Raw genomic sequence first — 24,617 nt, 5'->3', positions numbered from 1 at the left:
ATGACCTGTTGGTGAGGCCTGAGGACTGGAAATGAGAAGCACTGTTATAGACGACCACCGTTTTGGGTCTCACAAAAGCTATCTACTGTATATACTTTGAAATTGACCAAACTTACTCACTATTAGACTACAGTGTAGACTTACTGAGGGAGATGTATTAAACATGGTGTAAAGTGAAACTGGCTCAGTTGCCCCTAGCAACCAATCAGATTCCATTTTTCATTTTCCAAAGAGTCTGTGAGGAATGAAAGGTGGAATCTAATTGGTTGCTAGGGGCAACTGAGACAGTTTCTCTTTACACCATATTTGATAAATCTCTCCTACTGTATACCAAATACTGTACCTTAAAATCAATGGATATGGACTAGAAATGCAGTATTATACATTAAAATAGCATTCTGCCGCTTTGCTGACATATACAAGTAGTGTAGTCTCAGATGTGAACATACTGTACCCTTACAAGTGCAGTAAAAAAAATACTCACCTTTATTCCTTCATATCATCCTTGCCCAGCAATTACCAAATCCTTATACCTCAAGAGTAGTGGGTGACTGTGATAGCCAAAGCAGCATAGTAGTCACCCTGTCACCCACTGGCTGATTATGATCTATTCCAAACAACTTAATATATATGAATATATATTATATATTATATTAATGGATATCTAAATGGAAAACGGATTACTTTTTAAGTACCCCTTTAAATCATTGTGTCCAATTAATTGTCACCAAACCCAAAAAGATTCATTACATTTTTACATTTTTTTTACAGTACTGACCACTTCTGGACAGCTCAATAAATACAATATAAACAAGGGGTACTCCAGCCATTTTTTTTTCTCTCTCAAATCAACTGGTATCAGAAAGTGCCAGAGCTTTGTAGTCTTCCAGAACTTATCAGCTGCTGGATGTCCTGCAGCAAGTGCTGTATTCTTTCCATTCTGACACAGTGCTCTCTGCTGCCACCTCTGTCCATGTCAGGAACTGTAAAGAGCAGTAGCAAATCCCAATAGAAAACCTCTCCTGCTCTCCAGACTGGAAAGAATACACCACTTCCTGCAGGACATACAGCAACTGATAAATACTGGAAGAATTTTTTTTCACTTTCTGAAACCAGTTCATTTGAAATATTTTATACCCCTTTAAAGAAATTTCAGGGTCTGAAGTTGACAGTTTTGTTACCCTGTAACTATAGATAAATGCTCTCATTTCTTTGGAGAGCTCCATAAGTTGAAGGACAATGCTTTTTGTAGAGATGTTCCACCAATGTATTACTACCAGGCACCATAGTTCTATTCTCAAACTGGTTCATGTAATTCCATAAATGGACGGCAAAAGAGTCACTGAAAGATGGCAGTGGGTCCCAGACCGCGTAAAGGTCTCTCCAATATCCATAGGCAATAGGGTAAAAGCGTTGTGGGTTAAGGAAAGAAATGTTTCCACAGCTGATATCTTCAGCACCTTCAAATTCTGGTAAATCACATAATTTTCTTATAACGCGGGTAAAGAGAAAAGGTCCTTGATTCCCCCATATTTCACCATCATAATTCTGAACAAAATCTTCCATACACTTCCATGTAAAATTATGGCGAGCTGAAAATCCAAAGGCGCCATTGCTAGAGGTCCTAGGATACTCCGCAGCCAGAAAGTTCTCATGTGGAATAGGCCGAAGAGAAATTATATCTGTATCCATATAAATGCCGCCATATTTCCAGATAAGTGCCAACCTACAGCTGTCAGCTAAAATGTGGATCCAGTATATTTCTTTCTCTGGATTAATCTACAAATGCAATAAAATACATATATTAGTACTAGACCACCCGTCAAAAGCTTGTTTTTTTTGCACAAAAAAATTACAATTTACATTAATTTTAAAATATTTCAGAAATTTTTGAATAATCATCCCTTGTTCTTCTTTATATTTATTTTATTTCTACGGCTCCATACATTACATTTTTCCCTCCAAAACCAGCACCACACTTGTCCACCAGTTTGCGCTATATCAGCTTTGGCCCTTTGGCTTAGATCTGCAGTAGATTTGCATAGAGCTGTAGTACCAGAAACAAATTGTGGACAGGAGCTGTACTGTTTCTGTAAGGTAGCACCCATGTTTTGGTAATACTGGACAATTTCTTTAAAGGAAATGTATCCTCAAAATTTTCTTTTACAGACTGGAGACAGATCCTGAATCATATTCTTTTTCTCTAATCTGTTTTTATTTGCTGAATGTACTTTTTTTTAGTCCATTTTAAACATTGTTATGGGGGCTGCCATCTTGCCTGAGCTGTTTTTAACAGTATTTAGTGATAGGCTTTACAGCAAGCCTCATGGACATAGACGACAATAGACAGGACCTGTCACCTTGAACATTACTGAGCGTACTCTCTGATCTTTAAAGAGGTCACTCCACAGGGAGCTGCTATTTTCTTATACTGGTGCTATCTATTTACTGTGTCACATTTCACTGTAATTCTATACAGCAGCACTTCTCAAACTGTGATGCACCTCACTGATGAGACCCGGGGTCTCTGCCTTTGCTTCACATTGGCACACAGCAGGGACTCTGTTGGATAGATTACATTGATTATGGCAGGCCTACATTATTAGTGTAGGCTCTGTATGTACAGTAGGTTAAGGACCTGATGTCATGGTCACATGACTATGATCTAGGTCCTTTACCTAGGGGGCAGTACAACGGAACATGGAAAGCACAAGGAAGCTACTGGGGCCCAAAAGAGACTTCACATTTACACCTCTAGCATTTTCTGGGCAGAGGTGAGAGCTCCTGACCCTCCTCCTCCAGCATTTTAGTGAAACAAACGTATCCAATTTTGGGGGTATGAATGGTGAAGGTGGTTTGAGAGAGAGAAATAGGCTAAGGAGAGGGTAGCTGTCATTGGGAAAAGAAGGGGTCTGGTCTGGTGCTGATATTAGCATGGAGAGGGTAGGAAGGGGATAAACCTTGATGGAGGGGTGGGGATGGGGGCAGGATCGGAGTCACTGTCATATTATTGTTATTTTTATTTTATTTATGTTTTTGCAGAAATCAATAGCCCAGGCGATTTTAAGACACTTTGTAATTGGGTTTATTAGCCAAATATGCCATTATCTGCATTTAAAAAGCCTTTTCCCAGGTCCTTCCTCCCTCCTCTTTTCCATCCACTGCAAAAAATCAGGAAATTGTGACTTGTTGCATCAGACGTACCCAGTCTGGTCTATAGAGAGGGGAGGGGGAGGAGGGAGGAGGGAGTTAGTCGACAGCAGATAACAGAGGATTACAGGCACGGAGCTGGGTGAACGCTGTAATCAGAGGTCAGAGAGGTCAGTGGTGACTGTCAGAGGAGATAAAGGGTGAGGTTTTTTTAGATTTACTCTTTGTTTTCCTGTTTTAGTGTTTTATTTAGCTCTCTCCATAGGAGAACAATGAAGACAGGGGGGAGAGCTTCAAACTGCTTTTTCATGATAAAAATGCACGACAGTGACACTTTAAAGGAACTCTGTTAACTCTATATCATGCTTAGAACTGCAGACATGGGCAGATAGCTGATAAAAAGAAAGATAAAATAAACTTTTCCTTTTTCTTAGTTGATAGCTGTTTGCAAATTACAAAATTATGTTTTACATTGAAGCTCACACTCTAGTGTTATAGAGGCCATGCTGACCTGCTTGATGGAAGTACAAGGCTTAGTGCTAGAAGCCATCAGTCATGCAGGGAGGCATGAGGAGGTAGAAGACATGCATGCTGCAGCTCAACACCCCCTTTATAACACTTGAGCTTAGAGGGCAAACATGATTTTATTATTTTGCAAACAGATCCAAGCTGATTTAGTCCCTTGAAATAACTTGTATTGTTTTTGCATTAATCCAAAGCATTAATACCTTCTTATACCATGAAAGTAATGGTGTGCTGGTAAAAATGTCATCCGCTATCAGAGGGAAAATATAGAGGTTATCCAGAGATGATAGGGTAGGGAAATATTTATATAGTGAATTTTCCTCATCTTTCAAATCCATTTCTGTTAACCCTTTCATGAAAAAGACGACAGGTCTATCTTGATATACACGAGCTGCTGACTCAACGGCACACAAAACCAATGGTTTTGGTTGCATTGTGTCAGTAGTCTCCAGAAATATGACGCCATCTTCTTTATTAAGGATGTCCTCTACTCCTTGTCTCTTGGATTTTATTGGTTCCATTGTATTCTCTGAGACATGTTCACTTTTCTCTTGAGGCACCAATAAATTTTCATTTAAGGAATATTGACCTGTGCCTTCTGTAAAGATGTAAGACAAGTAGGGAACATTGCTGTTTTGGTAGATGACCTTGTAGAGAAATCCAGAACCAATCAACAATACTATGAACTGGAATATCCTGAAGTCTTTTGGGATTGTCATTGTGTGGCAGTATAAATCTGTAAGAGAGATGAACAGGAATACTGGTTAACGTATCATTTGTATTTCCTTGTATGATGTATATTCTACAGTATATGTGTCTGTGTGTGTGATGAGAATTGCATGTTGATGCTTTTTCTAGCATTTCATAATGTTGTATTGAACTTGTATAATGAGAATTCGCACTCTACATTTTAAGGGTGGTGACTAGAGATGAGCGAACTTTCGGCATTTGATTAGCAGGGGCTGCTGAACTTGGATAAAGCTCTAAGGTTGTCTGGAAAAAATGGATACAGCCAATGACTATATCCATGTTTTCCACATAGCCTTAGGGCTTTATCCAAGTTCAGCAGCCACCGCTAATCAAATGCCAAAAGTTCGGGTTCAGATCGACTCGGGCATGCTTGAGGTTCGCTCATCTCTAGTGTTGACTATTAGCAAGTTAGACTAATGAGGAAGAAGGTATGTGTCCTCTGCTTTTTGTCGGGGTAAACTCCTCTCTGGAGCACCCTTAGGAGCACTGCTGCATCATCTCCCCCCCCCCCCTCAATTGATAATTATTAGAAGGGGTAGGCCGGATGACGCAGCAGTGCTCCTAAGGGTGCTCCGGAGTGGATTTTATCCCGACTAACGGCGTGGGACCGGCACAGAGGAGGAAGGTAAGACACATAACTTCCTCCTCAGCATCCTGGATTCATCTAACCTGCTGATAGTTCCCCTTTAAGGAAAGGTTGGACACATCTGTACATGTAACACAACAGAACCAAACAGTTCAAACTGTTCTTTGTACAGCATGTAAAAATTTTGAGATTAGCAATGCTTTTTATTTAAAAAGTGACAAAGTTTTTTTTACATGACCTTAACATAGCAAAGCTTCAATCCTAAGATCCCTATTCTATCTTAACAAAATATGGGAGTGAGCACTATAAAATGAAAAAAAAAAAAAAAAAAAGTATAGTGTCTCTTAATAAGTGGAGTATGCTACTGCATAGGTTTCTTTTTCGGTTGTTCACTCCAACACCAGCACCATAAGTGTCTTAGTCCTAAAGTGTACCCGTCACAAAAATAAACTTTTGACATGTCAGGGTCTGAGTAAGCGGGGATATGGCCTCACTCCTATGTGATCCTCTGTATCAGTGTGAAGAGGCTTGCCCCATAGACTTTCATTATGTGACCCCGAGTCGGGAGAGGACTGCGCTGAGTGTTACTTCTTCCAGCTCATTCTCCAAATCAGTCACGATCTGAACACCTGTCGTTGCTCTGAGGCACCTCAGTTATATGGGCATTTAATAGCGAAGGATTAACTATTTTATTCCAAGGGGTATTTTTTTAGTTTTATCTATTTTAGTATACTAGTCAAAACAACTGAGGATCAACTAGTCTATTTATATGATAGAAAACACAATATAGAAAATGTATATCAGCTAGTCTAGTATATGATAGAAAACACAAGAGCTTTACTGCATTCTAGGACTGATGGGCTTCTGGCCAGGCCTGGTCAAGAAAAGTAGCTGAGGGGGCTACAACTTCTATCTACATCCCACAACTAGAGAGTTCTTACTAGTAAAATACAATTTGCCTTGATTTTCTTTTTTTTTTTCTGCAAAAATCAATAGTACAGGCGATTATAAGAAACTTTGTAATTGGGTTTATTAGGTAAATATGCCATTATCTGCTTTTAAAAAGACTTTCCCCAGGTCTCCCCCCCCTCCCTCCTCTTTCTCATTCACTGCTCATTATCAGGAAATATCAACTCTTTTACATCAGTCGGGCCCTGTCTGTTCTATGGAGAGGGGAGGGGAGCCCCTGTTAGTCCTCCGCAGAGCAGCTCTTTACAGAACAGGATTTGTTCAGGGGTTGATTGCATTTACCACTCACAGTGCAGAGGCTGACAGACACTGGGATCATGTCGGCCAGCCTTTCCACCCTAAATACTGTGTACAGTACACGGGTGCACAAACCCTACACTGTAGAGCACTGCTCTGCAGCAGGGGATCGGGAACTGCAGGGAATATAGCCCTGAAGTTTCAGACACAAGCGGTGGTGGCAGCAGAGGGGCCGTTTCGACCCTTACTGCTGCCTAGCACCAAAGGTATGTTCACCAATAAAAAACAATAATTTTCTTTATATTACTTAATAAAATAAAATAAAAATACATTTTAAAAATTATATCAGTCTCTTGTTTACACCTTAAAACAGCCGGAAAAGTTTTATCTGTATGCTGTAGCTAGAAACATCTTGCAAAATGAGCCAAAACTGCATTGTATTCCATATATACGTAGGGGTAGGCATGTCTTATATTGTCCTCCGTCTTTTAGTATCCACTTTCACCCCATTTGAGATTAGATTTTGAACAGGTGAGAATTCTTGTTCCGAACCTTCATATTCTCCAACTATTAGTATATCATCTGCTAATGGTTTTACTCGAGAGTCCTTCCAAGGTTTGCGTCAAATTCATCAAACATCATGGATATTCCAAAAATGCTTTCAAAATTTGGCTCTTCACTCTGTTTCATATGTCAAACTTCATTTTTCTCATTACATAAAGATACTAGTTTAGTCTTTGAATGTCTTAAAGGCACTATGTCATGTCCGTGTCTGTTTGGACCTTGGTGCAGTCCTCTGCTCGTGGTATACAGCAAAGACTGTGCTTTCAACCATCATTTAGTGCTTGAAAATAAATTTGTGGACAGGTTGACAAAATGGTCGTAAACAGGTTGGAGATAATGTGCATGTTCATTATTTTTCATTTGTACTAAATTACGTCCGCTTTCTCTACTGTGTGCACTGATGGTCAATTCCCCATAGACTTCAATAGAGCACATTACTACAATAAAAATACTGCCATATTATTCACTCTTTATTATGACATCTTTTATAATAAGATTCCTCATTGATTAAAACTCCAAGACATTTCATAAAACAATAATCCTATCTTCTATAGACCCCAAATCCATATGCAGGATCCATGGAGGAAACTCCGAGACATTCCATAAAACAATAATCCTATCTTCTATAGACCCCAAATCTATATATAGGATCCATGGAGGAAACTCCAAGACATTCCATAAAACAATAATCCTATCTTCTATAGACCCCAAATCCATATACAGGATCTATGGAGGAAACTCCAAGACATTCCATAAAGCAATAATCCTATCTTCTTTAGACCCCAGATCTATAAACAAGGATCCACGGAGGAGACAAATTCTCCACTGCATAGAGAAGAAAACCTTTAACTATTTAGAAAGTAGCTTGATGATATACTTGTGTATACTTGTATCCATATTTATGTATGAATATAAATACCATAGAGTAGTAATTTCCAAGCTATCTTCCTTACCAATAAACTTGGTATAGAAGAGAGTAAATCATACTATAATTTTATAATTTGGCCCAAACTGGTTGGCTATTATACCTGTATGTACCCTTAGCATGAATCTTTGAACAGGCTGAGTTTTCCGTTACTACTGTAACACATGACACAGGTCTTACTGCTGTCTTCTGGAACATGTACTTGATGTGCTATACAATAATTCTGAATTAAATCAGCCCTTTATATCTCCATAAAATACAACATATTAATTCTAATAACTGACAATATGACTGACACTAGGAATACAATCATAATATAAAATGTACATGGTGGGAAAACCTACCTGGCCAAGAAGAAAAGTGTCCAATGATGTGGCTGCTAGGGTGCATCCAAGTGACTGGTGCACTTTCCATTAGTCTTAATGTTACTTATTGGTTATCTGTATAAATGTATTTGACCTGGACTTGGTCCATCTGGTAGTACATTACCAACAATACAGTAATGCAAAAACTAAATTTGTGATAAAGTTACTTTGTACTTTATAGTAAAAGTAGCCATGAGAAAATCCCTTGTGCTAGTTTTCCAGGGCCAAACATAGTCAATTTGGAATGTAAATGGGTGATAGCTCTCAGCCAATATATTATACACTCCCCAAATTATGAACTGGGCATGTACCATTTACAACTGAAAATCCTATAAAAATAGAAATAATAATAATAGTTATAGTAATCTAATAGTTCTTGTTGGATATTTTATTTTAATATATGTTCAACAAACCTCAATTTAACTTTATACACCCTATCAACAGATGGTTTGGACCTCTGAAAAACTAATATATATGTGGAGCAGACCAAAAAGTAGCATTCCACTTTTTTTTTAAATTTCTCCCCTGGTAACAGGATGACATATGCTTACCATTGATATTGGTGTCCTACGGCGTAGCTCCATTTTGCTCCTACTGCACCATTTGGGGTCTGGTGTTTATTCTGCCCCCTCCTCTTTCTCCGGGGCTTTTGAAGGCCGAAAGCCAGGGTCTCCAATGCATGTCTATGGGAGCACTTTCATAAAGATGCTTTAGAGGCCCTAACTTTGGCCCCCCCCCTAGCTGCAGGCCAGCCGGCAAAGAGGTCATATGGGTGCCCGCAGGGTTTAAATGGCGCCATATGACCAGAATGAAGCTCCGCCACAGGACACCATTCATCAATGGTAAGTCAATGCTAGCCTGTAGCAAGGGAAGAAAAAAAAACCATGGAAGTTTTTGGTACCATAATCTCCAAGGCTAATGGAGAGGTGGCCATGCTTGCAGAAGAACCCTCTTTGAGGTCAATGTTACTGAAAAAGCAGAGAAAGCGAAATGTCATGCACCTATAATTCTAAGATTTAAATATATATTTGCATGGTGTACAGTAGGCCTATAGTTATTTTTATAGAGCAGCATCACATGTTACTGTACAGAATGTATTCACAGTTCCTATTTCCAGCAGACAAACAATGTTTTCCACAGTATCTCAGCTGTAAAAACATGGCGATTGTAGACAGTGATTGGAGCCAGTTTTATAGAAATGCTAATATTTTGACCTTTCTGTCCTTGGGATATGACTTTGTACAACTATTCAGATAACCATACAGTGTTGAATAGGGATTTGGTAAGTGGTAAATTAAGTGCGCTATAGGTCCTGGGCTATATAGTAAATGTTTGTACATTTACTAATTCTGTACATTGCACTACAAAGTGACCAGGGCTAATTCTGCCTACGTGCATAATTGTCTAAATCCTGTGTCCCTGCCAGGCCCGGGACAAGGAGTTTTGGTGCCCTAGGCAGAGAAGGCAAATTGCGCCCCCCCCCCCCCCCCCCCCCCGAACCCAGCGTTATCAGAATCGGCGGTCAGTTTCCCTAAAGGCCCTATTCCAAGGAACGATTGTCGGGCCATATTCGGCTGATAATCGTCCTGTGGAATAGTAGGCAACGATCAGCCGACATCGTTCATGTCGGCTGATCGTTGCGTCGTTTGTCTTTCAAGCATGTTGAAAAACAAACGACTGATTCTATCATTTTACTGCAACACATACTGTACATGCCTTCACCACTGCAGTGGGATCCGGTGCCTTGCTAAAAAACATTTTTATCACAGGTTGAGAGTGTCAGGGAGGTGGGTCTGTGACAATGTCTGTGCACGCCCTGCTCTATGGCTGCTGCATCTTCAGGTCGTCTCCACTCCTCCAGCTGTCACTTATTCTGGAGGACGTGGCAGCTTGAAGATACAGCAGTGGCCAGAGAGCAGGGCGTGCACAGACATCGTCACAGACCCACCTCCCTGGGATAAAAATGTTTTTTAGCAAGACACGGGATCACACAGCAGCGGGGAAGGTTTGAGACAGCAACTGTATTGCTTCCCACTGTGCCAGTGCTCCCCCTGTGCCCCCATGTAGTAGACAAGCCCCCAAAGCACCCCATATAAATTGGTTTGCCAAATATGTGCCCCCATACTTTATAGGAGATCTTCTTTGTGCCTCCATTTAGGTAGGGTTTAGTAGTGGAGGTATTGTGGATAAGGGGTGTAGTAGTACAGGTATAGATGAGAGGTGTAGTAGTGGAGCTATAGTGGATAAGGGGTGTAATAGTTCAGGTACAGATAAGGGGTGTAGTAGTTCAGGTATAGATAAGGGGTGTAGTAGTGGAGGTAGAGTGGATAAGGGGTGTAGTAGTTCAGGTATAGATAAGGGGTGTAGTAGTGGAGGTAGAGTGGATAAGGGGTGTAGTAGTTTAGGTATAGATAAGGGGTGTAGTAGTTCAAGTATAGATAAGGGGTGTAGTAGTACCGGTATGGATGAGTGTTGTTTCAGTACATGCAGGGAGTTGCAGTGTTGTCACAGGCTGACAGCTAACCTGTGACAACACTACAACTCCTTGCATGCACTGACAGCCTATGACATCACTACAACTCCCAGCATGTACTGGCAACCTGTGGCAACACTACAAACCTGTGGCAACACTACAAATCCCAGCATGCACTGGGATCCTGGGAGTCAGTACATGCTGGGAGTTGTAGTGTTGTCACAGGCAAGCTGTCAGTACATGCTGGGAGTTGTAGTGTTGTCACAGGCTAGCTGTCAGTACATGCTGGGAGTTGTAGTGTTGTCACAGGCAAGCTGTCAGTACATGCTGGGAGTTGTAGTGTTGTCACAGGCTGACAGCTAACCTGTGACAACACTACAACTGCCAGCAAGTACTGGGAGGGATACACACATATACACTCACTCACTCACTCTCACACATACATGCATACATCCACTCTCACACACACATTCCCATGCAGGCACTTACATTTCATGAGGGATCTCCTTCTATCTTCCCAGCACCTGTAGCTCCTCTGTCGTCCTCCTCACCGGCACTATGCTCTCCCGCCCTTCCCCCTCCTGTCCTGCACAGACAGGAGACTGAAGCCATGAGGTGAGAGCCGGTGAGACCTACAGACTGCTGACAGGGGAGGGAGCACGGCCCCAGACTGCATCCTAGTGAGAAGGACAGCTCTGTAAAAGTCTGTTCTTCTCACTAAGCAATGCAGTATACAGCCAGCAGCATCGTCCCCTCTCTGTGAGTCACCTGGCCCCTACAGCACTCCCGTCAATGCGGCCCTGGTTACAGTGCAGGGTGGGCTGGCGGGCGAGCGGGGGACAGGATGGATGGGTAAAAAAATGAATTACCCATCCAGACTGCGCCCCCTGTAGTTTTGCGCTCTAGGCCATCGCCTACCCCTGCCTACTCTTTGTCCCGGCCCTGGTCCCTACACAGTGATTAAGTCCAATCACTGCAAACTGTATCGGTCTTCTGTAGGGACAGGCCCTGTTGAGAAGGGGTTTACCATCCAGTTGTCAGTTTAATTCTAGCTATCAAAGACTTTCTGCATATTTTGATGAAATGCTAGAGTTTACTAATACAGACAAGTAAGGACAGGTTACCACGTCTGTAAATTCAGTGACTTTCCATTTATGCACCATCCAGCACAGACCATTATAAAGACTTCTACTGAACAGTACAGAGTTTGAAGCTGAGACACCTTTTCCCCCCAGTCTCTATTGCACCAAAATAAATTTAGACTCTAGAGGTGGTCAGATCCCAGATGTCTACATAAAGGGAAAATAACAGAAGACCCAACCTGCTGTTATGTTCCCATAGGGCAGGGGACACTGGGAATAAAAGTAGTTTTGTAACCTTCATCCTCAGCACCACTTTTAGTAAATTTTCACTTTATTTAATATGCACATTAGGTGGTTTGGGATACTGGGGGCGGGACTACCACCTTCAGCGCAATGATCCGCTCAACTAAAATATTCATCCAGCACCACCTCTATATTCTGAATTAGTGGGACCTACAACATGAAATCACCATGAAATCAGTAGACCCATATTATAATGAATCAGTTATTAAACTGGCATATGAGGAAAAGGGATAACCACAAAGATAGATAAGAGCTGGCTATATGTCCAATTTAGTCAGCAAGCCTCCAGGACCCACCTTCCTGACCAATGCAACATTTCTGTTGAATAACACATAGGTAATAGCTGTCCATATCCTTTGCAATTCTAGCACCCACAAGGTATTGAATGAACCCGAATTTTCCTGGTTCCTTCTTTAAAGGGGTTATCTGGGTAACAAAGACAATATTCTAAACAATGCCCCTTACCAATACTACCCTAGGTCTAATATACATGTATAACCTATATTGCACCCTGTTTTTTCCTCATTTTTATCTGCTCTTTACTTAAAAAATCCTCTACTCTGGGTCCACTCAGACCTCGCTCAGCTCCCTTCCCCTCCCTTTGTAATCACAGAACATGTGATCTCCTCTCTGGGGGCCGGGTTAGCTGTCTATTGACTTGGTAACTTGACCCCCAAGAGACGTTATCTGCATCATCTCCATGCACCTGTGCTGCTTCTATAGACTTACATGGGTCCCTGAGCCTAGGTCTCTGTAATATGATAAGTTATAGTTCTTTCTCTGCTTGCTGTCAGTGAATGCATGCATATGTACCTGTCTTTGTATTTTTCCTCTAATAACCCAATAAACAATCAATCAAGTTTTTAATCTGTCAATTGTTTATTTTTTTACAACAACCCGTAGTCCCATAAAAACACATACACAAATAGACAATGTTAAAAACAGAACCTGTCCTGTACCTGTTTTTGTGTCTCAGCTCTGCATATTGTAAGTGTTGTAGATTTCTGGATAGAACTAGAATGTCTTCATTCACAGTCAGCAAGCAGAGATCTAAACCTACACTACCCCCCCCCCCCCCCCCCCCCCCCCCAGTAAAGAGATCCCCATTGAACAGCACATAGCTACGCCATGCGTGCATCAGCTCTGCTACACCATGTGTGCGTTAGCTCTGCTACATCATCAGCTAGTATGGAATATATATTGAGGTGATGTGATGCAAAATCAGTGGAAAAAAAAACAATCCTTTGTTTACTCTGCAATAGTAATGACAGCAGTGGGCAGGAAAGAAAGTTAAAGAGAAAGTACCATCAGACCTCTAATATTGCGGTATACATACCAGTCTGTCGGCACTGACATGTAGACTACAGTGGCATGGAGCATTTTTCTTTCCCTGCCCGGTCGCCATTAATTTCCCCGGCAAATGAGCCGTGGTGAGGCACAGGAGGCGGGCCCAACGCGTGCTATTCCTCTTTACCTCCTCCCCCTGTCCATGACGCTCTGCTGACTCTCATCATCCACACCTCAGTACAGCAGGTCCTACAGCATGCCGCACAGACCCGCCTCCTGTTTACGTCCCGGCCGCCCTGTCATCATTCTGGGATGTAGAACCTGCATTATTAACATAAGAGAAGGTACTGAGGCGTGGATGATGAGAGTCAATGGTGCGTGTCACGGACGGGGGGAGGAGATGAAGAGTAATAGCACAAAACAAGCCCGCCTCCTGTGCCTCACCCCGGCTCATTTGCATATCCATTTGGCAGGGAAATTAACGGCGACTGGGCAGGGAAAAGAAAAATGCTCCACACCACTGTAGTCAACATGTCAGCGCCGACAGACTGGTATGTACAGTATACCGCAATATAAGAGGTCTGATGGTACATTCTCTTTAAGGTGGCGAGAACGCAAATGGAACGATCAGGGAAATGCATGATGGGAAATGTAGTTTCCTATCTTGGTTATAGATCGGCTTTTAGCAAAACTTGTAACGCAGGAATGGCAGCAGTTAGAAAGACGGGAGACGGCACAAAATACTCGGGGGATACAGTGAATATCTGTATTTTATGGAAGGGCAATGATTCAATAGGATTTTACTTCATGTAGAGCTGCTTACTGCAGCCAGTGCTCAAGATGCCACGCTGGCTTCATCTGTAGCTGTAGTTTTCTTGTTTGTTTAGTTCAGGGTAAACGAGAAAAAAAAGGGAAAGTTAGGTAATTATAATGTTCCATCTGTTTATTATGAATTTCAATGATCATTAAAACCACAATCTATTGGTGAGTCCAATTTTGCTTCTGATATTGATCATTGTGTAGGATTTTCCTAGTGAGGCAGATTCCTTCTAGAGGAGAGCTAATTACATAGAGGTACAGTGGTGCCTTGGATTACGAGCATAATTCGTTCCAGGACCGTGCTTGTAATCCAAATCTACTCTTAAACCAAAGCAAATTTTCCCATATGAAATCACTGGTATGCAGACAATTGGTTCCACAACCCAAAAATAATGATTTTATAATCTAAATAACATGTAGAACAGATGAAACAAACTATGAAACACAGCTGAATATGTGATATTATAAGTTACTGTACAGTATAGCAATCAGCATGTATGTATCAGCATATAATGTATAGTAACTGCATAACCCTGATAACACAGCAGCAGTTTGTAGATCCAGGATGGAGCTGCAGATCCCCATAATGCAGTAGTGTAGTACAACAGGCTAGAATAGAGAAGCAGGGCTGCTGTCAGAGGTCTGTGTGGTCACATGACAGCAATAGGGAAGGGCTGTGTTCAGCATGGACCAATCAGGACTGACAGAAACTGCAGGGAGAGAGGGGTTACAGCTATGGAGAGATTACCTCGACAGTCCTGTCCCCTGATGTAAGCCCCAGCCTGAAGTGGATCTGCTATGATTTGGAAGGTGAGGGAGACTTCCTGAGTACAGTGCTGTAGACCCCGCTATGCAGGCCATGCCCCTTCTCCACTCGCCCTCCCACTCAGTACAGGGAGCTCTTAAACCAAAGCAATGCTCTTAAACCAAGTCACAATTTTGTAAAACTGTGAGCTCTTAAACCAAAACGCTCTTAAACCAAGGTACCACTGTATTTACTAAAAGACATGTCAGGACTGTGGACAGCTCCTCTATAAGGTGTGCGGCCTCAGTCCTATAAAATTAGCTATTTTTAATTTTAAGCACATTTATCTTTGTCTTTTATCCACCAAATTTCCATGTGGGGCAGATTTTCTTATACCACTTCTTAGTGTATACTTAGACTAGATGTGCTTGATTTATCACTGCTGCTTATGTTTTGTGATAAATCTGGATAATTTTTAGGCTATGTTCACACAGTACATTTGCTCAGTATTTTGATCAGGATTTTTCAACCAAAACCAGGAGTGGATTTAAAACACAGAAAGTTAGTGTATTCCGCAGACAGTTAATAGCAGAGTATAGGCCCTATTCCACGGAACGATTATCGTCCGTATTCGGCCGATATCGGCTGCTACAAATGATAATCGTCCTGTGGAATAGAGTGCAACGATCAGCCCACATCGTTCATGTCGGCTGATCGTTGCAGTCGCTTGTTTTTCAACATGTTGATATAGCAGCGATCTGCTGCCGTCGCTCACTTGAATAGGAGCGGCGGCAGCAGACGCTGCTATATCCTATGGGCTGCCCGGACGATCAGTGATCACCCGGGCAGCCCCCCGCAGCTCACCGCCGCCCCCTCCCGCACTCACCCGCTCGCTGCAGCCGCGCTGAGAGCGCTCGTTTGCTCCTCTAAACAACCAGTGTAATAGGCCCTTAAGCGATGTATATGTAGTAAGCCGCTCACCTGATGTGGTCATGCTTCAAGTACGGCTACGCAGAGCGTATGAAGTCAAAAGATGGTCAGCCGTCCGCAGCCTTCTGAGTCGTCGGGTAACCAGAGAAGAGAAATACAGCATATGTGCACCAGCAAAGGTATCCCTTTTACCCTTTTTTCAAGGTATACCTTGAAAACGTGTTGTCCAAACAATAAACATTTTAGCTGTACTACTACTCGCATCATCCTCCCTGTTATGTGAGTACTTGATCTGTGCCGTGCCTGCGCCTGATACACTCGAACCAAGTGACACCAAAGGACCTCTGCTGGTGCCCATATGCTTTATTTCAATACTGATGTCATACTGACATGGTACTGCATAGTCACTTTAAGGCTATGTTCACACAACGTATATTTTCGTAAGACCACGTCTGTCGAACAACGCCCATGATTATTACGGAAATATACATTACATAGCCGTGTATTGGATACCGGCCGGAGCGCAAACACATAGTATACGCTCCGGCCAGGATCCCTCGCAGCTCTGCAAAGAACTGACATGTCAGTATCAGTGGCCACAGAAAACCCTGTCAGTGCACACTGTGGAGCGAGCGGGTCCGTCCGCTCGCTCCATAGCGTGCAATGGAAAGTTCTGATGCAGGCGCACACGGATTTGCCCGTATCAGAACACTGCGACCTGAAAGATTATCCGGCCGGTAGTGTAGTACCGGCCGGGATGATCTTTTCAGAGACAGACTGGAACGGCCGGTCTCATACGATGTGTGCACAAAACTGCAATAAAACTGCAACGTGTGAATTCAGCCTCAGAGTGAAATTTCATTGAGTTCAATGGGATCAATATATAAATCTGTATTTACCATGAATCTAGAGTTTACACATTTACCAGGGTGAGTCAATCAAGATTAATCCTTTGCTTGGGACGAAGCAAGCTTTGACTTTGTAATACAAACACAAAAACTGCTGATAAAAACCTACATGTTTTTTCAGCATATTTATTCAGCCACGTTGAAAGGAATACTTTATTTTTACTTGAAATAAGCTGTTTTCCACAACGTTAATGCATTATTTAAGGCATACATTTAACTCTGTCCTTTGTATTTTATTTTTTCTTCAAGACTATTAGGCTGAATATGTTTGCAGATGTATAATTTGTATATACTGTATAAGTAGTAAAGAAGAAATGAATTTGAGAACATCCCACTGCAAATACAGGACTCATGGTGACCACCAAAGAAGCGTTAGTAAAGCCACAATAACATTGTGAGACTCATGTCTAATTCATTCAAGGTAATATCATTCTAATTGACCAAAAGACTATGAGCCAAGAAGGAGTTGTTGGAATCTAATAAAACGTTATATGTGTGAATGTTCTGATGATATATAGAAGTGATTACAATATTAAAGCAAGATTATAAGTGTTGCAGCTTGGCCTGTAGATCCTGCACAATCAAAGGTTACTGTAGCTGGCACCCCGGCTGGTCCCAGACAGGACAAGAAAGGGATACAATCTGGGGGAGACATTTTTGGGAAACCCTTATATGTGTGGACCATTATCCTGCTAAAATTGCCAGTTGGAACCCTTACCACAGGATCAGCTTTAGAGATGAGCGAACCTCGAGAATGCTCGAGTCGATCCGAACCCGAACTTTCTGCATTTGATTAGCGGTGGCTGCTGAAGTTGGATAAAGCCATAAGGCTATGTGGAGAACATTTATATAGTCAATGGCTGTATCCATGTTTTCCAGACAACCTTAGGGCTTTATCCAAGTTCAGCAGCCCCAGCTAATCAAATGCCGAACGTTCGGGTCCAGATCGACTGGAACCCGAACCTGGTTCGCTCATCTCTAATCAGCTTCCATACTTGAACCTAATTATGATCTGATCCCAAACAAAACCTGAATTAGGGCCCTATTCCACCGGACAATTATCGTTTGCATAATCGTTAACGATTAACGATCTCAAACGACTGCTATTGCGAAAGACCTGAAAACGTTCACTCATTTCCATGGAACGATAATTGTTACTTATGATCGTATTTGCGATATTTTTTTCTTCGCTATTTCTTCTCTATTGCGTTCGTATCTACTGCAAACAACTGAACAACGTCTTATTCAATGCGAACGATTTGCGAACGTTTTGCGAACGAGCAACTATAAAAATAGGTCCAGGTCTCATAAAGCGATCAGCGATTTCTCGTTCGGTCGTTAATCGTTAACTGCATTTCAACCGAACGATTATCGTTTAGATTCGTGCGATATAACGATAATCTGAACAATAATCGTCTGGTGGAATAGGGCCTTAGTTGCTAAAGAATTTACGGTTCCAGCAGTAGTCCACTGCAAATAAAGGTAATGGTGGGTGGCTGTCAATGGCAGAACATGAAATGGCCAATGTGACATAAAAATATACTGTAATGTAGTGAAGGACCCACCTATGTTTGCATAGTAGACAAGGAAACTAGGAGATCTGCTCATTCTTGTCGGGAATCAAATAATCCTCTCTAGTGATGGATTCTCTGGGCTGTCCAAAACCTGTTTCTCGTGTGTGTGTGTTTACCACTCAATACTTTACCACCTCCTAACAGCTTGGTCCTTCAAGATGATAGACAATTTGTCAAAATGACCATCGTGGGTCTATCATTCCAAAGATCATCCCTCTCTCAAGGCCTGTCAACCTAGCAAAATGTCATTGATGCATCATACAGGCATTTCTAGAAGGCATCAATTCCTTACCAAGAGGCTCTGAGAGCCTTTTTATAGGACAGCAGGCCAACTATTCAAATGTTCTTATTATTAAGTCAAATTTGAAAGGGGTTATCCAGTCTTAGAAAAACATAGCTGCTTTCTTCCAGAAACAGCACCAGTCTCCAGTTTGAGTCAGGTTGAGAACATGGATACAGCCATAGGTTTTCTAGGACTCCTTAGGGCTGCATCAAACTTCTGCAGCCACCGGTTATCAAGTGACGCATGCTCGCGCTCCGATGGACCCGAGAGTACTCGAGATTTGCTCATCTTTAGTCTTGAGCTATGAAAAAAATACACGTCATTCGTCTTTAAGGGGTAAGTTAGTAGCCCACACAGAGCTACCACTTATTGTGGGCTCTTAGTGATGATTCTCTGTTGCTGAATGCAGCAGAGAGCCACCAATTGTCGAGCAGACAGGACAGGAGGAGGTTGCATGACAAGGGGGGGGGGCGGAGACAAGACCTACTTCCACACCTGTTTTATTAAGGCATAAACCAGGCAAAAATACTTGTACACCAGTCATAATAAATATCTCCCTGTTACAAGCAGCTCATAGCAGTACAGAACAGTGACATCTTTGCACCATATGCACCAGATCGCTGATGTCCTTTTCTGCTCCTGACCTTTTATGGGCTGGGTAGACAATCACTTGTATAAGCATCCTGAAGATGTGAATGTGGTTGAAAAGAGGCACATTCAATTAATCATTGCATTTCACATAAATATCAATAATCATTAAAGGGGTACTCCAGCGAAAAACTTTTCCTCAGTAATTGAAACACTTTACAAAGTTATATAACTTTGTAATATGCTTCAATCACCTATCTGCCCCCTTCCCTATCTTTTCCCCCCTCAACCCCCCACCAGGAAATAAAGTAAACTCATTCTTACCTAATGACTGTTGACCCCAGGCTTTTCTGTGGCAGCCATTTTGTGATAATGACATCCTCAAGAGGGAGGCGGGTCTGAGCCCTGTTAGGCCAGCCTCCCTTTGTCAGATGACTCAGTTTGCTCAGGCTCTGATTGGCTGAACAAGATGTAAGCCATTTAACAGTTTTACAGAGTCAGTTAGACTTCGCAGGAGACAAAGTGCATCATGGGAAAGCCCAAACCAGGAAGTGAAGAAAAAATGACACCAACTGGAGGTTCAGGGACCTGCAAACAGCAGGAAATTCAAATTGAGACAGACTTAGGAGGGATGGTAAATGTTAAAACTATGTTTATGATTGTTTTTTTTTGTTTTTTTTTATCACCGCCAGAGTACCCCTTTAATGCAATAGTTAATAGTATAATTAAATCACTGCAATATGAAACAAGGGTTCTATGGAAAACCAAATTACAGCTACCTATATGTTTCACTACCCATTACCAGGTGGCACACACATAGGGCATCAGTATATAGGTATTTGATAAATACTAGAGATGAGCGTAGCAGGCAGAAAATTGTTTCGCTAGCTTTGTGAATTTTGGCTCAAATTCGGTAATATTCGCAAATCATATCTTAACAAATTTCAATAAAACAGCCCAACTATAGTAGCTACAGTACTAGGACTATTAGAAAAGGACAAATTTGTTAACCCCTTAAGGACAGAGCCTGAAATGGCCTTAATGACAGAGACAAATTTTATGAATATGACCAGTGTCACTTTATTCATTAATAACTTCGGGATGCTTTTACCTATCCGGCTGATTCTGAGATTGTTTTCTCGTGACATATTGTACTTTACATTTCTGGTAAATTGGAGTCGATACTCATAACGAATCTTTATGAAAAAACCCCAAATAATGTGAAAAAATGTGAAAAAATGCATTTTTCCAACTTTGAAACTTTTTTGCTTATACAGAAAGTGGTTATACCACATAAATTATATATTAAATAGCATTAGCAACATGTCTACTTTATGTTGGCAGCATTTATTAAACGATCTTTCATTTTTTTTAGACAATAGGAAGCTTAAAACATTAGCAGCAAATTTTCAAATTTTCAGTAAAATTTCAAAATCAGATATTTTTAGGGACCTGTTCAGGTTAAGGGTATAAACCCACACACCGTATACGCAGCTTATTTACTGCTGCGATACGCAGCAAATACGCAACAAACACGCAACAAACACGCAACAAACACGCAGCAGATTAGATCTAAATAACTGGACACAGCATCAAATCTGCACCACCAGATCTGCTTCAAATCTGCTGCGTTTTTGCTGCGTATCTGCTGTGTATACGGTGTGTGGGTTTGTACCTTTAGGCTCGATTCACACGTAGTAATAGTGCGTCCGTATGTACGGATGTAATAGTGCGGCCGTATATTTGATGTTTCGTGTGTATGCTGGGAAGTATAGGATATGCGGCTGCACAGTGCACACTCCGTATGAGTTTCTGGCCTGATTGTATCCGGGTCCGTAAAAAATGAGCAAGACCATTATTTCCGGGCCGAAATGGTCCAAGTCGACCGTAGGAAGTAACATTCGGGCCTGCCGGAACCTCTGATTACTGCCGGATCAATCTGGATTCTCATTAGAATAATTCATCAATGCGTAACGCCCCTTCAGTTTAAAAGGCCCAAGTGAATGGGCTTCAATAGGTGACCATCCTTTTAGGTGTCCCGATCTGGAGCGATGGCACGGCGAGCGGAGCATGGTGGTGCTGGTCGTGGGCGACGTGGTTCCTGGCAGCGGGACATTGATGTTCCACGCCTGATCGCAGAGGTAAGTTTGATCGAAGAATTACACTCATCTTTCTAGAATGGTTTTACTTCGAAAATAGGATGTGTAGTCTCTTTCTGTGTATCTATTTATCCCTCTCTCTATCTATATATCTATGTAAATATATGTCTAATAATATGTAATGTATGCGAACCCAAATACATATCTCTGTTTATATATTTATGTGATGTGTTAAAATGTTTTACTTGGACTTAGAAATGCACATGGTCGTCTCGGCCAACCAAAACGCACCTAAGCCACATGTAACACACATATGAATGTCAACACTGTTAGTGGTCTTAAATATAATCGTTTTAGTCATGCGACACGGGCGTGGGAATGTGGCCTGAAAAAAAACCACAAAGTATCGTCATGTGTTTCCTTATCTGCTATAGTATTAATTTCTAGTGCAGTTCCCATATAAAACCACTACTTACATATGTCGAATTTAGTATCCCTATTGAGTGTAGGGTTGTTGGATTTCTTACATGTATCAATTGTATTTAATAACAGTGACATGTGTACAAATGTAGACAATTTTTCTGCACAAATCACTATAGTGCGTTTTTGATGCGTTTTTTGTGTGATATAGTGCATGTGAATCTGAGTAAGCGTGCGCACTACACAGTACACAGTATAGTCAAGTAATGTTTGTGGAATCTTTTGCAAATCGAGTCGAGCAAGGTTGCGTTTTTGATGCGTTTTTTGTGTGATATAGTGCATGTGAATCTGAGTAAGCGTGCGCACTACACAGTACACAGTATAGTCAAGTAATGTTTGTGGAATCTTTTGCAAATCGAGTCGAGCAAGGTTGCGTTTTTGATGCGTTTTTTGTGTGATATAGTGCATGTGAATCTGAGTAAGCGTGCGCACTACACAGTACACAGTATAGTCAAGTAATGTTTGTGGAATCTTTTGCAAATCGAGTCGAGCAAGGTTGCGTTTTTGATGCGTTTTTCATGTAGCTCGTTTTTGCACGTAGTTTCATGTTATTGTGTGCTCCTCCTCGAATGTTCGACCTAATGCTATACCTAACCTTACATGTATTTAATTATTAAAATATATTTTTCACTCTATATCAGCGACTGTTTAATACATAAATGTTGACCATAGTTATTACAAAATGTCGAGATCTCTAACCATAGTCGTTGTGACATGTTTTATCCACACACTAAGATAACAAAACACCACACACACACCAGAACAAACACCGCAGCAGTGAAATAGTTAGCTTCACTCGTTTGCACATGTGTTCATGTATTTTCGAAACAATGTTGATTTTCTCTTTCATCAGGTGTGAATGCAAAGCTGGCATTGATCTGGTCTTGTGGCCTACTAATTAGTGCTAGTTAAGATACAAAGCCTTTCCTAAATTCAATCATTAGACACCAATCTTGGTATGTTTTCAGAAGTGTGTTCAAAGAGTTCTGGCATTCCTTGGTTTAGTGAGTCTTGGCTCAGTGGTTATTAGGCTGTGTTCCTTAGATTACACAGGTGGTCTGTTGGAATCCCAACACCACTCTATGTAATGTCATAATGGAAAACATGTTCTTATTCTAATCGATGTAGACACACAGAGAGGTGAAGTCAGATGGAGATGTCTAGTGATTTCTGTCTTTCTATATAATTTTTCAGGTGCGGTCCCGTCCCCATTTGTGGGACTTGACTGTGCGTGGCTACCACGACCGCGTCCTGCGTCGCGAGACGTGGGAGACGATAGCGGCTGTGGTAGTCCCACAGTGGGGCGATGTGACGGACAGCGAGCAGCTGCGGATGGGTATGTCGTGTTGTCAAATAATGTATGACATAAAATTGTGAGAACAATGTCCGATATTTCTACCAAGACCTCGAAATATCTATCAATTATTAAAATCTATCTATTTCTAATAAATCTTTGCTTTTGTCAGTCCGAGCAGTGGAGACACGCTGGTCTAGTGTCAGGGACCAGTACCAACGGGCGATACGCACGGAGGAGAGGGGTGGGGAGCCGATCTCCATGCGCTATGCGCCTTTGTTGGATTTTATCCCGAGCCGCAGTCAACGGCAGTAAGTATATTTTTCTTATTCCATAATGTATATAGTATCATATAGTGTACAATATGTAATACATGAGATAAAATGTTATATGGGAGTAATGAATTTTAATTCTGCCTTTGGTTGTTCAGCAGAACCTGGTCCATACTCACTAGCAGATAATCTCATCCGATTTCACCAATCTTCCTCTTTATGTATATGTTTTATAGGAATGTGCAGACAATTATCTTTAATGTATCCCGATAATTTGACAACATACACTATTGCCATTCTTTATAAGGCCCTAGTTGTGTCATGTTTGTTAGCCTTCATGCTGGTGTATGTGACTGTCCAGAGAGGGTTAATGTATCCTGACCAATCACAATAGTCCCCTTTGCTCACACTCAAACAAATGCTTACACACCACTCTGACTCGTGCTTCAACATCCTGTCATTTCTCTAAAATATGTTAGTTTCTGTCATGGCGCTAGAACAACATCTCGTGATTTTTGCAGATCACGGTCACTCCCTCAGTTGTTTAGCGTGTGCTGTAGGTGGCAGAGCCAGTAAGCATGGTGAATGAAATGGCTGTTTCTATGCAGCGGATAATGTTTTATATTTAGTGTCCTACAGTACTAAGCAGTCCGAGAGCTGTTCTCCGGCCCACACTATTCACTTCCTTTATACTCAATGCTGGGCGGCCTGCTGCTCTGTCACTGTCTCAGTGTGGCCTGCGGGGATCTATGACAGGTACACAGGCCTCTTACTGGCCGCTTGTGTATCTGGTCACATGACTAACTCAGGCCCCTCTCCCTGCTGGGCCACATTAAAAAACACTTGTTGTTGTGTTGTCACCAGAATGGTTCCATGCCCACAACATGCCCTGAAGATGAGAGCATTGTTTACACACTCAGAAAGGGGAACATTTTGGGCTAATGTTTTTTGGTTTAAGTTTATTAGAAAACACTAATGTGAATGAGTTAATATAGTTGTATGTCCTAACATAGGATGCTCATAGTACTACATAATGTCTTCGTGTTACCAAAACACACATTTCGACATACTGTATGTTATCAAAACTTAAACATTCGATATATGAAGTACCTTTATGAATGTGTCCATATTAGCTAACCTTTCTGTCTCTCCACAGAACCAGTGGCAATTTCTCAGACCCACCGGGAGGACAGGATGCTGCTGGTTCTGATGTTGCAGCATCACAGCAGGAGGGGGATAGTGCCACGCCACCGCCATCACAGGAGCCTGGCAGTCCTACTCTTTCTGAGGGCACGGAGCCGATGCCAGGACCTTCTGGCTCGACTTCCATGCACGAAGAGGAGGAGGCTGCAGCACCATCAACATCTGGTGCAGGTCCTAGTGGTGTGCCCCTGGCAGCTCGGCCACGT

The 24,617-nt window shown here is 41.8% G+C and overlaps 1 protein-coding gene across 1 annotated transcript; it reads right to left on the bottom strand.

The window, feature by feature from the left end:
* Positions 1-334: 334 nt before the first annotated feature.
* On the bottom strand, positions 335-19,453 carry LOC138795012 (alpha-1,4-N-acetylglucosaminyltransferase-like). The gene is made up of 3 exons (XM_069973956.1): positions 19,388-19,453; positions 3,879-4,411; positions 335-1,779 (listed from the first exon to the last, which is right to left on the bottom strand). The coding sequence occupies exons 1-3, from the start codon at positions 19,440-19,442 to the stop codon at positions 1,189-1,191; spliced, it is 1,179 nt and encodes a 392-aa protein (XP_069830057.1). The 5' UTR covers positions 19,443-19,453; the 3' UTR covers positions 335-1,188.
* Positions 19,454-24,617: the final 5,164 nt, after the last annotated feature.

The sequence above is a fragment of the Dendropsophus ebraccatus genome, chromosome 6 (assembly GCF_027789765.1).
Source record: "Dendropsophus ebraccatus isolate aDenEbr1 chromosome 6, aDenEbr1.pat, whole genome shotgun sequence".
NCBI classification, from domain to species: Eukaryota; Metazoa; Chordata; class Amphibia; order Anura; family Hylidae; genus Dendropsophus; species Dendropsophus ebraccatus.
This window is presented reverse-complemented; position numbering and strand designations above follow the sequence as displayed.

Coding starts and splice junctions, on each gene's coding strand:
- LOC138795012 (XM_069973956.1), bottom strand. CDS start 19,442: ATGTCATTATCACAAAATGGCTGCCACAGAAAAGCCTGGGGTCAACAG. Junction 4,412..19,387: donor CTGGGGTCAACAGTCATTAG/GTAAGAATGAGT, acceptor TCTCTCTTACAG/ATTTATACTGCCACACAATG. Junction 1,780..3,878: donor TACTTTCATGGTATAAGAAG/GTATTAATGCTT, acceptor TTGCATTTGTAG/ATTAATCCAGAGAAAGAAAT.